This window comes from Sinocyclocheilus grahami, unplaced genomic scaffold (genome assembly GCF_001515645.1).
Source record: "Sinocyclocheilus grahami isolate Dianchi unplaced genomic scaffold, SAMN03320097.WGS_v1.1 scaffold716.1, whole genome shotgun sequence".
NCBI lineage: Eukaryota > Metazoa > Chordata > Actinopteri > Cypriniformes > Cyprinidae > Sinocyclocheilus > Sinocyclocheilus grahami.
Genome location: NW_015505895.1, coordinates 394316 through 405381, shown reverse-complemented (window position 1 = coordinate 405381; position 11066 = coordinate 394316). Strand labels below are relative to the sequence as shown.

Genomic DNA, 11066 nt, shown 5'->3' with positions numbered 1-11066 from the left:
TTATTAATAATATTCTTATTATTATTATTTAATGAATTTTAATTCATCCTGTTTAGAATTTTTTTTTTTAATTCTTACTGACCCCAAACTTTTGAAAAAGTGTACAACTTATATTGTGTAAATAGAATAAAATGTTAACAAGGATTTAATTTATTATTATTAATATTATTATGATTACTATTTAATGAATTTTAATTCATCCTGTTTAGAATTTTTTTTTTATTCTTACTGACCCCAAACTTTTGAAAAAGTGTAAACTTATATTGTGTAAATAGACTAAAATGTTAACAAGGATTTATTGAAGATGTTTATTTCCAAACCAATGTGATTACCTTTTATATTGTCACTACTAAATCCAAAACAATTTATCAAAATCATTTTTGGTAAATATTTGCTTTATATTAATTTGCAGCGTATCTTTTCTCCATATTAGAGTAATGTTAGATGTATATAAAGCAAAAATAATGTATTTCATTTGAATTCAGATTTATTTCTTTTTTATTATTTAATTTAGTTTGTTTATAGTGTCCATAATTAATGAGCATTTGTTCAGGTTTCCAGAACTTCCTCTTCACTCAGTTTCCATCTGTTACAGTCTGATGGCTTGTTGATAGAGTGACTCAGCTCTTGGTTATGTAGCAAGCATCCATGCAGACAGCCGTTTCTGTTTGTCTAAGGTGCAGGTGTGCTCTCAATGTTGACAATGGACAGAACAGAGAGTTTGTTTTTCATGCACATCTGAACCAGGGTGCATAGAGAGAGAGAGCAAAACTGTACTCTATGACAGAATGATGTTTGCCAATAAGATTTCAGAACAACATCGGTTCAGCCATTTTTAAAGACACATCAGTGGAACAGTGACCCCTGCTATCTCGCATCAGGCGATTATGATTAACTCTCTGATTAACTCTCACAGCTCTCACAGTGGACTGATTTTCAGAATCTAGTTCCAGTGAGGTGTTACTCATCATTAGCACATGAGGGAAGGTTGTAAAGCTGTACAGGATGTTCTCTGACCCTGACTAAAAGTAGTGGGTCCAACCTGCAACTGTTATTTCATCAATAAATAAATAAAAATAAGTGGAACAGGAGGAGTAAAAGTGTGATTAGTTAAATCTCATTTAAACGCATATCCTTGAATAGTGCAAGACTAATGCAAATCTTTGATTCAGAACACAAAACTTTCAAGTTCAAGTTCGTAAATTATAATTATGACAAAATTATGAGATGCTAATTCATTTATACATCATAAAGAGGAAGATGCGACAAAGAAGACCTAAGACAGTTGAGCAACTAGAAGCCTGTATTAGACAAGAATGGGACAACATTCCTATTCCTAAACTTGAGCAACTTGTCTCCTCAGTCCCCAGACGTTTGCAGACTGTTATAAAAAGAAGAGGGGATGCCACACAGTGGTAAACATGGCCTTGTCCCAACTTTTTTGAGATGTGTTAATGCCATGAAATTTAAAATCAACTTATTTTTCCCTTAAAATAAATTCTCAGTGTAAACATTTGATATGTCATCTATGTTGTATTCTGAATAAAATATTGAAATTTGAAACTTCCACATCATTGCATTCTGTTTTTATTCACAATTTATACAGTGTCCCAACTTTTTTGGAATCGGGTTTGTACAAAAATAATATAAACCTCACCCTCAATAAATCAATACCATCTTAAACAAATAATAAATAATTTGATTCATAATGACGATAATAACAACAAATCCAAACATTGCCTTTACATTTTTTTTTATTATTAATAGTAATAACAACAAACCCTCTAAAATAATTTATTAATTGAATAATAATAATATACAAACTTATAGAATTCATTACAATTTTAAACGATTAAATAATTTAATTCATTAATTACTAATAAAAAAACAACCCTCTTTATTTTATATACAATATACATATATATGAGTGTGTGTGTGTGTGTGTATATATAAATTATTATTTATCATTATTTAATAACTTAAAATAATAATATCCTTCTCATTGCAGGTGGTTCCTGTAATGAAGTCTTGAAGCCAAAAATACATTATCTCTCTTCTCTCTGACCAGAATGTGCCAACCTAGTCTTGATCCAAATCAACCTGGCCCTTTTCCTTTCGACAAAAGACACTTTGGTGTAGAATGGAGCTCTCCCACGCTCTCCAGGAGAACCTGCACAAAGATGCAGCCTCCCACCCGAGTTCAACTACTGCTGTATCTCTAATGTAGTTTATTATCAGCTAAAACATACAGCAGCCATTTGTTTGCGATTGCTATTGGTTGATATATGAGGCTATCAAATCTATCAATCAAAAAAATTATACACTTAGAGAGTTTATATTATTTTATAATGCAGTTCTTAACTTTTAGATATTGTTGAAAGAATTTGTTTCTTTGACAAAAATGTTTTTTTGGGATTAGATCAAGTACTCAAGGCAGTACACAAGGCATAAAGTTTTTTCATATATGCAACACGACTTAGAAAACGACAACAAATCCAAACATTGCCTTTACATTTTTTTTTATTATTAATAGTAATAACAACAAACCCTCTAAAATAATTTATTAATTGAATAATAATAATATACAAACTTATAGAATTCATTACAATTTTAAACGATTAAATAATTTAATTCATTAATTACTAATAAAAAAACAACCCTCTTTATTTTATATACAATATACATATATATGAGTGTGTGTGTGTGTGTGTATATATAAATTATTATTTATCATTATTTAATAACTTAAAATAATAATATCCTTCTCATTGCAGGTGGTTCCTGTAATGAAGTCTTGAAGCCAAAAATACATTATCTCTCTTCTCTCTGACCAGAATGTGCCAACCTAGTCTTGAACCAAATCAACCTGGCCCTTTTCCTTTCGACAAAAGACACTTTGGTGTAGAATGGAGCTCTCCCACGCTCTCCAGGAGAACCTGCACAAAGATGCAGCCTCCCACCCGAGTTCAACTACTGCTGTATCTCTAATGTAGTTTATTATCAGCTAAAACATACAGCAGCCATTTGTTTGCGATTGCTATTGGTTGATATATGAGGCTATCAAATCTATCAATCAAAAAAATTATACACTTAGAGAGTTTATATTATTTTATAATGCAGTTCTTAACTTTTAGATATTGTTGAAAGAATTTGTTTCTTTGACAAAAATATGTTTTTTTTGGATTAGATCAAGTACTCAAGGCAGTACACAAGGCATAAAGTTTTTTCATATATGCAACACGACTTAGAAAACGTATATAAGTGCTATAATTCCATCATCACTGTAGTTTAAGGCAATGTTAAGGCAGTTATTCTTGGCGAATACACGATACACTTTCATGTAAATTTGAATTTAAATTCAACAATCCCTGATAGTTTTACATCAGGAATGTAAATGGTTGCTACAGTCATCGTTTTCATTTCATTTCAGTTACAATATAGTGGTTGTGCTACAACACTGTACCTCTCAAGTTTTTCTCCTTGACTTTATTTACTCCATCTTGGCACAGTTGTGATTTCTGGAGTCAAGTGTTTCCTCTTTGGCTAATGAACTCCGATTAAGAGTCCTGCCTATTGATCTTTTTGAGTCTTTTCATTCTCTCCTGCCGCATTGTTTCTGATTCCAGAGAGGAAATCTCTGTGAGCCTCTGAACAAAAGAGGCCGAGGCGCCCAGGTGTGGATCAGGGTACGACTGCGCTGAAAAACAATTACCGGCCCACAGGCTGATTAGACAAGAGCAGTTTGCTTACTCAGGTTTACACAGGTAACGCTCTTCTCACCTCATACAATAGACTGGGAATTTCAATAATGGCCTACAGTCTGGTGGGGGGACGTGAGGTGTGTGTGTGTGTGTGTGTGTGTGTGTGTGTGTGTGTGTGTACTTAACTGTTAAGTGAGTTAAGTGTGTGTATTCAACGTTTGTGAGCTCATGAAAAACATGTGAAATTCATCAGTGTCTGTGGTCTGAATCTGTAACAGGAGTGAAGTGAAATATCTCACCTGTTAAACACAGAGCAAACACCTAAATAACACATTGCTATGTGCTCAATTTACCAGCGCCAACTGACATAAATAATAAATTGAGTTATCACAAGGTAAATGACAATAAATCTGTTAATTGATGCTAACTAATAAGCATTTAAACATTAGCTTTAAGCTTAAAGCGGAAATGCTCACTTTTGTTGTTAGCACCATCAGAGAAGAGATTGCGTGCTCTATTTTTCATCCTTAATCTGAAATGCAGAGAGTAAGATGAGAGAGTAGAATAAGTATGCAATAAACACAATATGTTAGCCAAATAAATAAATACATTTGTTACCTGTTTTTACAGTTTTGTGATAAACAGAGTCGTCCACTGACAGATGGGGTGGTGGCTGGTAACAGAACTGATGGAAATGAAGCCAGATAATCAGACCTGGAATTGATTTAGAGAAAATCAGCAATTGGATGAAAAAAAATCGTAATGCAATATTTCAACAGTCTTGAAGAACTCGCCCGCAGATAAGTGGTCTTGGGTCGCGCGGGCAGAGTTCTTTGCGGTGGGCAAATCTGGTTAGATTGTGAGAGCGATAAACATGGAACTCCTGAGAGAGTGGATTTGTAGGGTTGTGGTTAATCAGAACATCATCTGTTTGGGAAAATAAGCATATTAATACAATGTTTCCAAAGAAAGTAATAGAAGCATCTATAAATAACAGAATCATCTAACCACGTTAAACTAAAATAATGGCAAAAGCATTCCGTGACTAATTTTACTTCGATATAAAGAGATGATGATTATGCTGAAATTATGTGCTGCAAAAATATTCATGCATGTTGTGAGCGCCATCTATTGGCTACCCCACTGAAACTACCAATTACACATCGAATAATGATGACAGTATCATAATCTAAATACACATGGCAGGCCTATTAAGATACGTTCTTTGCCCTTTTATCCCCATTTTTGTACTAATAATGATACAATGAATGTCTCAGGCATAATTAATTACTATCTAAAAATTATAAAAAGGATAAATACTGTACCTTCAATGCCAATAGTGATGTAAGTTCCATTTTTCCATCGTTTATCAAATAAGAAATGCCGGCCAGAAATATCACTGGCATACACATTGTTTTGTGAGGTTACGTTTGAGCTATTTTTGGCTAGAAATGGAAGCAGTGTCCTGTGAAGTTGGAAAGACACAAACAATGTGGAATAATGTGTCATATATAGTGGTTGAATTCATGTTGCCAGTGTGTTTGTGTAGAAATACACCTGGCAGGGTATTTAAATATATTTTAATGTGCATTATACTAACCCCTTACAACTGCGGTTGTTATTGTTTGCAATGGATTATTAAATCTAACTTCCAAAGTACAGACTGTATTAACCCTTTGTTGGTTTTGTGCTTTGCACTTTTTATGTAATATGAGCCCCTAGTGTTTGTTTGTTCGTTTTCTTTTCTTTTCTGTACATAGTAAGTATTGTTACAGACACGGTATGTACATGTGTCAGTCTTGTGTTTCAAGAAAATGTAATTAAAAAAAAAAGGAAATACACCTGGCAACTTTAGTGACTTATTCAGTCTTTGTATAGATTGCTGTGGAAGTTTCTATATAGATATAAGAAACCAAAGATGAAACCAAAGAAAACAACCACTCACACACACACACACACACACACACACACACACACACTCACTCTCACACGCACACGCTCACGCTCACGCTCACGCACACGCACACGCACACGCACACTCACACTCACACACTCACTCACGCACACGCACACGCACACTCACACGCACACGCACACGCTCACACTCACACGCACACACTCACACACACACTCACACACTCACTCACACACACACTCACACACACACACACGCACACGCACACGCACACGCACACGCACACGCACACGCACACGCACACGCACACGCACACGCACACGCACACGCACACGCACACGCACACGCACACGCACACGCACACGCACACGCACACGCACACGCACACGCACACGCACACGCACACGCACACGCACACGCACACGCACACGCACACGCACACGCACACGCACACGCACACGCACACGCACACGCACACGCACACGCACACGCACACGCACACGCACACGCACACGCACACGCACACGCACACGCACACGCACACGCACACGCACACGCACACGCACACGCACACGCACACGCACACGCACACGCACACGCACACGCACACGCACACGCACACGCACACGCACACGCTCACACTCACACGCACACACACACACACTCACTCTCTCACTCACTCACACACACACACACACAATGTCAGCATGTCTTTAAAAAACATTACTTTGTTAGTATACTCACCCTTTAGTAATAGAGCTGACACTGTGAGGCTTTAGATCCCTGGAATCTACAATTTCATATTAAACATTAAATGTACATGCTAATAAAACATGTGATACGGTTCATTATCTGGAAACTCTTTAGGACTTTACATACAGATAAATGCATCCAGTGGAATCTTGTATTTTGCTGGAGAGACACTTAAATATGAATACTCACCGCTCGGACTGCATGGGCATTTCTGTGTCGCTGAGAAAACATTGAGGCTGGATTCAGCGGCCGTGGAACATGCAGACACTGGAGGACTGGAGATGTCGCTGGAAGCACGAGTGGGTCGCGCGTCTGTAATGTCCTGTATTAAGAGAGGAGCCTCAGTTGACAGTAACATCAGCTTAGGTCTGACGACGCAGGTATGAGGCTTCATCTCCACTTTCAGATGTCAGACAAACTAGAATGTCATTATAATCCGTTTAAGAAGCTTAAGACTAGAAGCTGAGGCCATTGTTTCACTCCTATATACGGCGGTGAATAAAAGTCAAAAACGGAAGCTGATAGTCCATTGCGTGGACGTTTCCATAGTTACTGCCAAAACCACGTGACACAACAGTTTAGCGACAGGAGTTTAGATAATTAGTAATAGAGTCATCATTACATAGATAAGTGGACAGATCAACGCAAAATTTTATTAGATTTTACTCATACAAACGTAAACGTATACGTGTATATTTATAACATAACCACACGCAGTTCGTTGGTTTTGAATTAGAATTAGTTTTTTTCACAGAAAATGTGCCTAGATTAGTGAATTGTATGTATCTTTTATTTTATTTACTTATTTGTTTACTGTACTGCATAAAACTAATGTTACGAATTTTTAAACACACCAGAATCGAGTTACCAAAAAACAATATGTAATTACAGTGTCAGTCCAAGAGGTGGCGACCTTGTAAAGGCATTTATTTATTTTTATTTTTTATTAATTTTTTTTTTTTGTATACATGACACTGTCCCGTCCAAAATATAGTAGGAAAGCAGATATGCCTTGTTTGTTTCATGATTTATTCATATAACGTGCGGCTGAACAGATATTAAAAACATTAGCTATTAACAAACTAAACCTTCAATATGATCAGAATTAAGGATGACTGAATGCCATTAATTATTAATTAAGACGTGCATAAAAGGTTAAATTAGCTAATCATATTTTCAGTAATCTGTTCAATTATGGACAACACAACCAGTGAAGTACTGAGGCGTCCAGTAACACATTCAATCACTAATATTATAATTAGATATTATTTTATTTTTATAAAATTATTATTATTATATATTATAATAATTACTGATAAACTAATGTAGTTTGATTTGTATTAGTTATCTATTTTAGTTACAGTTGAATATATATATATATATATATATATATTGAATGTATTTATATGTATATGTATATGTGTGTGGCTGTACATACACATATGTAGTTGTTTTTGGTGTTTGTCTTAGTGTTATGTTAGAATCATTCTTATACTCATACCTTTTGTTCTTTTAATATTTTGAATTGTTTTTAGCTTTATTTTTTTGTTTTCATTTAAATGTTTAGTTTTGAAATGTTGTATGCATTTGTCATTTCTATTTAATTTATTTGATTTTCTTAAATGTGTATATATATAGTGTTTATAGAGTTTTAGCTTTTAGTTTTAATGACTTTTTTGTATTTGTCAGTCGCTTTGGATAAAAGCGTCTGCTAAATGACTAAAAGTAAAGTAAAGTAAAGTAAAGTAATATGACGTATTTTGAGACACCGAAGCGCAAATGCTCTATTGACTATGATCAGCTGGTTTCTATGGAATACTATGTTCATTGGTTAAACCCTGTTTATAATGTGAGCAAGTGGATAGGTTGGATGCATCATTTATTCATGTCATAGATTCAATGATTAGTTTATGTAAAAAGTCACTAGAAGCCCTCACAAACTACTTAGACTGCTGTCAGATGAATCCTCTCCCAGCAACTCTTTGCATTTGGTCACTTTCCGGCAGTTTTTGGTAAATGTGGAATGAGGTTTAAAAGTTTTACTAGGGCGGCTGAAGCAGTTTGGTGCCAGGACAATGACTTCTCCTCGAACAAGGCCAGGGAGAAGATTGTGAACTACAGGAGCCATTACAGCGATCGCACATCCAGTCACATCAATAGATCTGCTATTGAGAGGGTTAGCCACCATCACCACTATGCCCAACATGTCAGACTAAGGAAGGACTGATTTAGACAAACTTCTACAGATGTACCATTGAGAGTATTCCTGCTGGCCGCAGATGCTTCAGAAACTGATCTGTATCTGAACACAAAGAACTGCAGAGGGCAGTGAAGACAGTTCATTACTAGCTACGAGCTATCCAGCATCTCTTGAGAAGGATGTCTCAGAAAACGCAGATCCATTCTTAAAGACTAACTGTTTTCTCCTTTGCCATCTGGTAACAGTGTTCTGGCAAATAATTGTGTTCTTTCTCAGACTTTATTTGTATTGCATGGGAACAACCATGCAAAGCCTTCACAGTTTTATGGTTTTAGGATTCAGTTTGTTTATACTTCAGCTGGTGTCCATATAAATGATATACAAAATGTAATGCGCAAAGGATTTACAGTGTATTTTTCTGAATTAATTAATGAAGAGGTTTAAAATGTTTCATTTTCAGATGCACTTTTCTTTCATTCATTGCTATTTTTACCACTACAATGATCTTTTTGGGCTTGTATAACAAGGCATTGTTATCACAAAAACTGCTTTTGCTGTAGGCCTATTGTTGGAAATGTTACTTGCTCCAAGCAAAGCACAAATCCTACAAAATTCCATATTATATGCATTGATATAAAATTCGTTGCATTAAAAAATACAACCACATACAATTAGTCAGACAGTGTTATTACACATCCACTCTGTCTTCCCAAACGTCCACAGCTGAGCTAAGTAGATGTAACTTTCAATCAGGCATCTCGGCCAATCACTCTGTGGAGTCCTGTGGAGAGGGGCTGGTTTAAATAGAGCCCGAGCAACAGCGGTGGCTCTGAAGAGGTCTGGCTCCCAGAGCAGCAGCGGCGCACCGGCAGCTATCGAGCGCATCCGTGCCGGGATACAATAGGTTTCATACGGGCATTCGCAGGCGGGGAGATTCGGCTGTATTTCACGCCAATTGTAGCGTTATATTAGTGCTTTTATTTGTGATGCTCCTATTCTGAATGCGTTATCTTGTTGACTGGTTTAGACGATTTTATATATGTAAGTTATATTAGTAGTTGTATGACAGTTGGGGTTAATTGGATGTTCACCCCATAACCTTGAATAAGCGGATAGTTATAATAGAATACATTATATGCTGATGTTAGCAGCACAACAGCAAAACTCAGGTTTAGTCATTTAGGTGTAACGGGACATTGTGAGACGTTCATCGTTATTTAAAACCAAGTCACAGCGCGGCATTAGACATGATAATGAACATTGTCGTGGAGTTTTTCGTGGTCATGCTCAAAGTTCTCTGGGCCATCGTGATGGCCGGACTCAAGTGGCTCATACGGCCGAAGGAGAAGAGCGTAGCGGGACAGGTGTGCGTGATCACCGGGGCGGGCGGCGGACTCGGGCGGCTCTTCGCCAAGGAGTTCGCCCGGCGCCGGGCTACACTGGTGCTGTGGGACATCAACAGCCACAGCAATGAGGAAACTGCCGAGATGGTGCGACAGATCTACAGAGAGCAAGACAACCCGACGACTAAAGAGGGTAAATGTCATGATTTCTTATGTTTACCTGAACTAACCTGTCTATCGTATTTAAAAAATAACTGGTAACGTTAACTAATTATTATATTTAGACTAGGGTAGTGTTATGTCTTTGTAGGTATTTAATCTTGTTTTGTGTATGTAACGTTAGTCCTTGAATGTTTGATGTATAAATAAGATGGGTAAATATGGGTCATCACCCATACAATTTCTTTTTGTTTAAATGTGCAATAACCGATGTGCAGAATCGACTTTTTATATGCTATAGCCTATTTTTTCCCTTCTTGGCAAGACAAACAAACGCAAGAGAATGTTTTGAATTGAATATCGTAATCTGACATTATATGTAATATTTAATATATATTGAATTATTAAAAGTATTATTACTGTTATTATTGCCATTAAGTCGTTGCACTCCAGCCAAAAGTTATTTTTACAATTATTATTATCTTAAAATTCTACATGCTTGTCGCTTGCGAATGACTGGCTGTAAAAGTTGTGTAATTATTCAAAAGATGTTATAATCATATGTAAGTTTGCTTACGAACACCATTGTTTTATGTTGAACACACAGTGGCAATGGTGTTCTGGGTGATACTCCACCCAAAAATTCCACCAGTTAGTAGATATTGAATGGCCAGCTATCGGTCTATCTTTATAAGGCCATAGTGTTACCTATTGCCACAATTATCTTAGTTATACATTCATTCAACATTTTGGCTCCATGACAGAGATTTTTTGCCAAATGCCTGATGCAGATTCTAACTCTGAAACAATTAATTATATTAATAAAAAATAAAATAAAAACTCCTGCAGGCTGCTATAGCTTGCAAAATTTAATACATTTTAGTCTTGTTCACCTGATGAAGGTCACATGCCCAAAACGTATTCAATTTGCAAGCTATACCAGTGTGTGGAATTCATAATTTTTATTATTTTAGATTATTTACTACTCCCCCCCC

General features: G+C 36.2%; 2 protein-coding genes across 3 annotated transcripts in view; one reads left to right on the top strand and one right to left on the bottom strand.

Moving 5' to 3' along the window:
- Positions 1 to 3454: 3454 nt before the first annotated feature.
- On the bottom strand, positions 3455 to 6868 carry LOC107560264 (uncharacterized). Of its 2 annotated transcripts, none has more exons than XM_016244405.1 (7): positions 6559 to 6868; positions 6361 to 6406; positions 5027 to 5166; positions 4496 to 4628; positions 4320 to 4415; positions 4178 to 4233; positions 3455 to 3697 (listed from the first exon to the last, which is right to left on the bottom strand). In XM_016244405.1, exons 1-7 carry the CDS (start codon positions 6761 to 6763, stop codon positions 3558 to 3560), a joined length of 816 nt encoding a protein of 271 aa, XP_016099891.1. In that variant the 5' UTR covers positions 6764 to 6868; the 3' UTR covers positions 3455 to 3557. The 2 variants fall into 2 exon arrangements, with proteins under 2 accessions (XP_016099891.1, XP_016099892.1); XM_016244406.1 differs by having other exon boundaries at positions 3611 to 3692.
- Positions 6869 to 9401: 2533 nt separating this feature from the next.
- rdh10a (retinol dehydrogenase 10a) overlaps positions 9402 to 11066 on the top strand; it is an 11646-nt gene continuing 9981 nt past the window's right edge. The window contains exon 1 of the mRNA XM_016244404.1: positions 9402 to 10105. Within this exon, the coding sequence (XP_016099890.1) occupies positions 9817 to 10105 (289 nt within the window). The 5' untranslated portion in view covers positions 9402 to 9816. The remainder of the gene's footprint in view (positions 10106 to 11066) is intronic.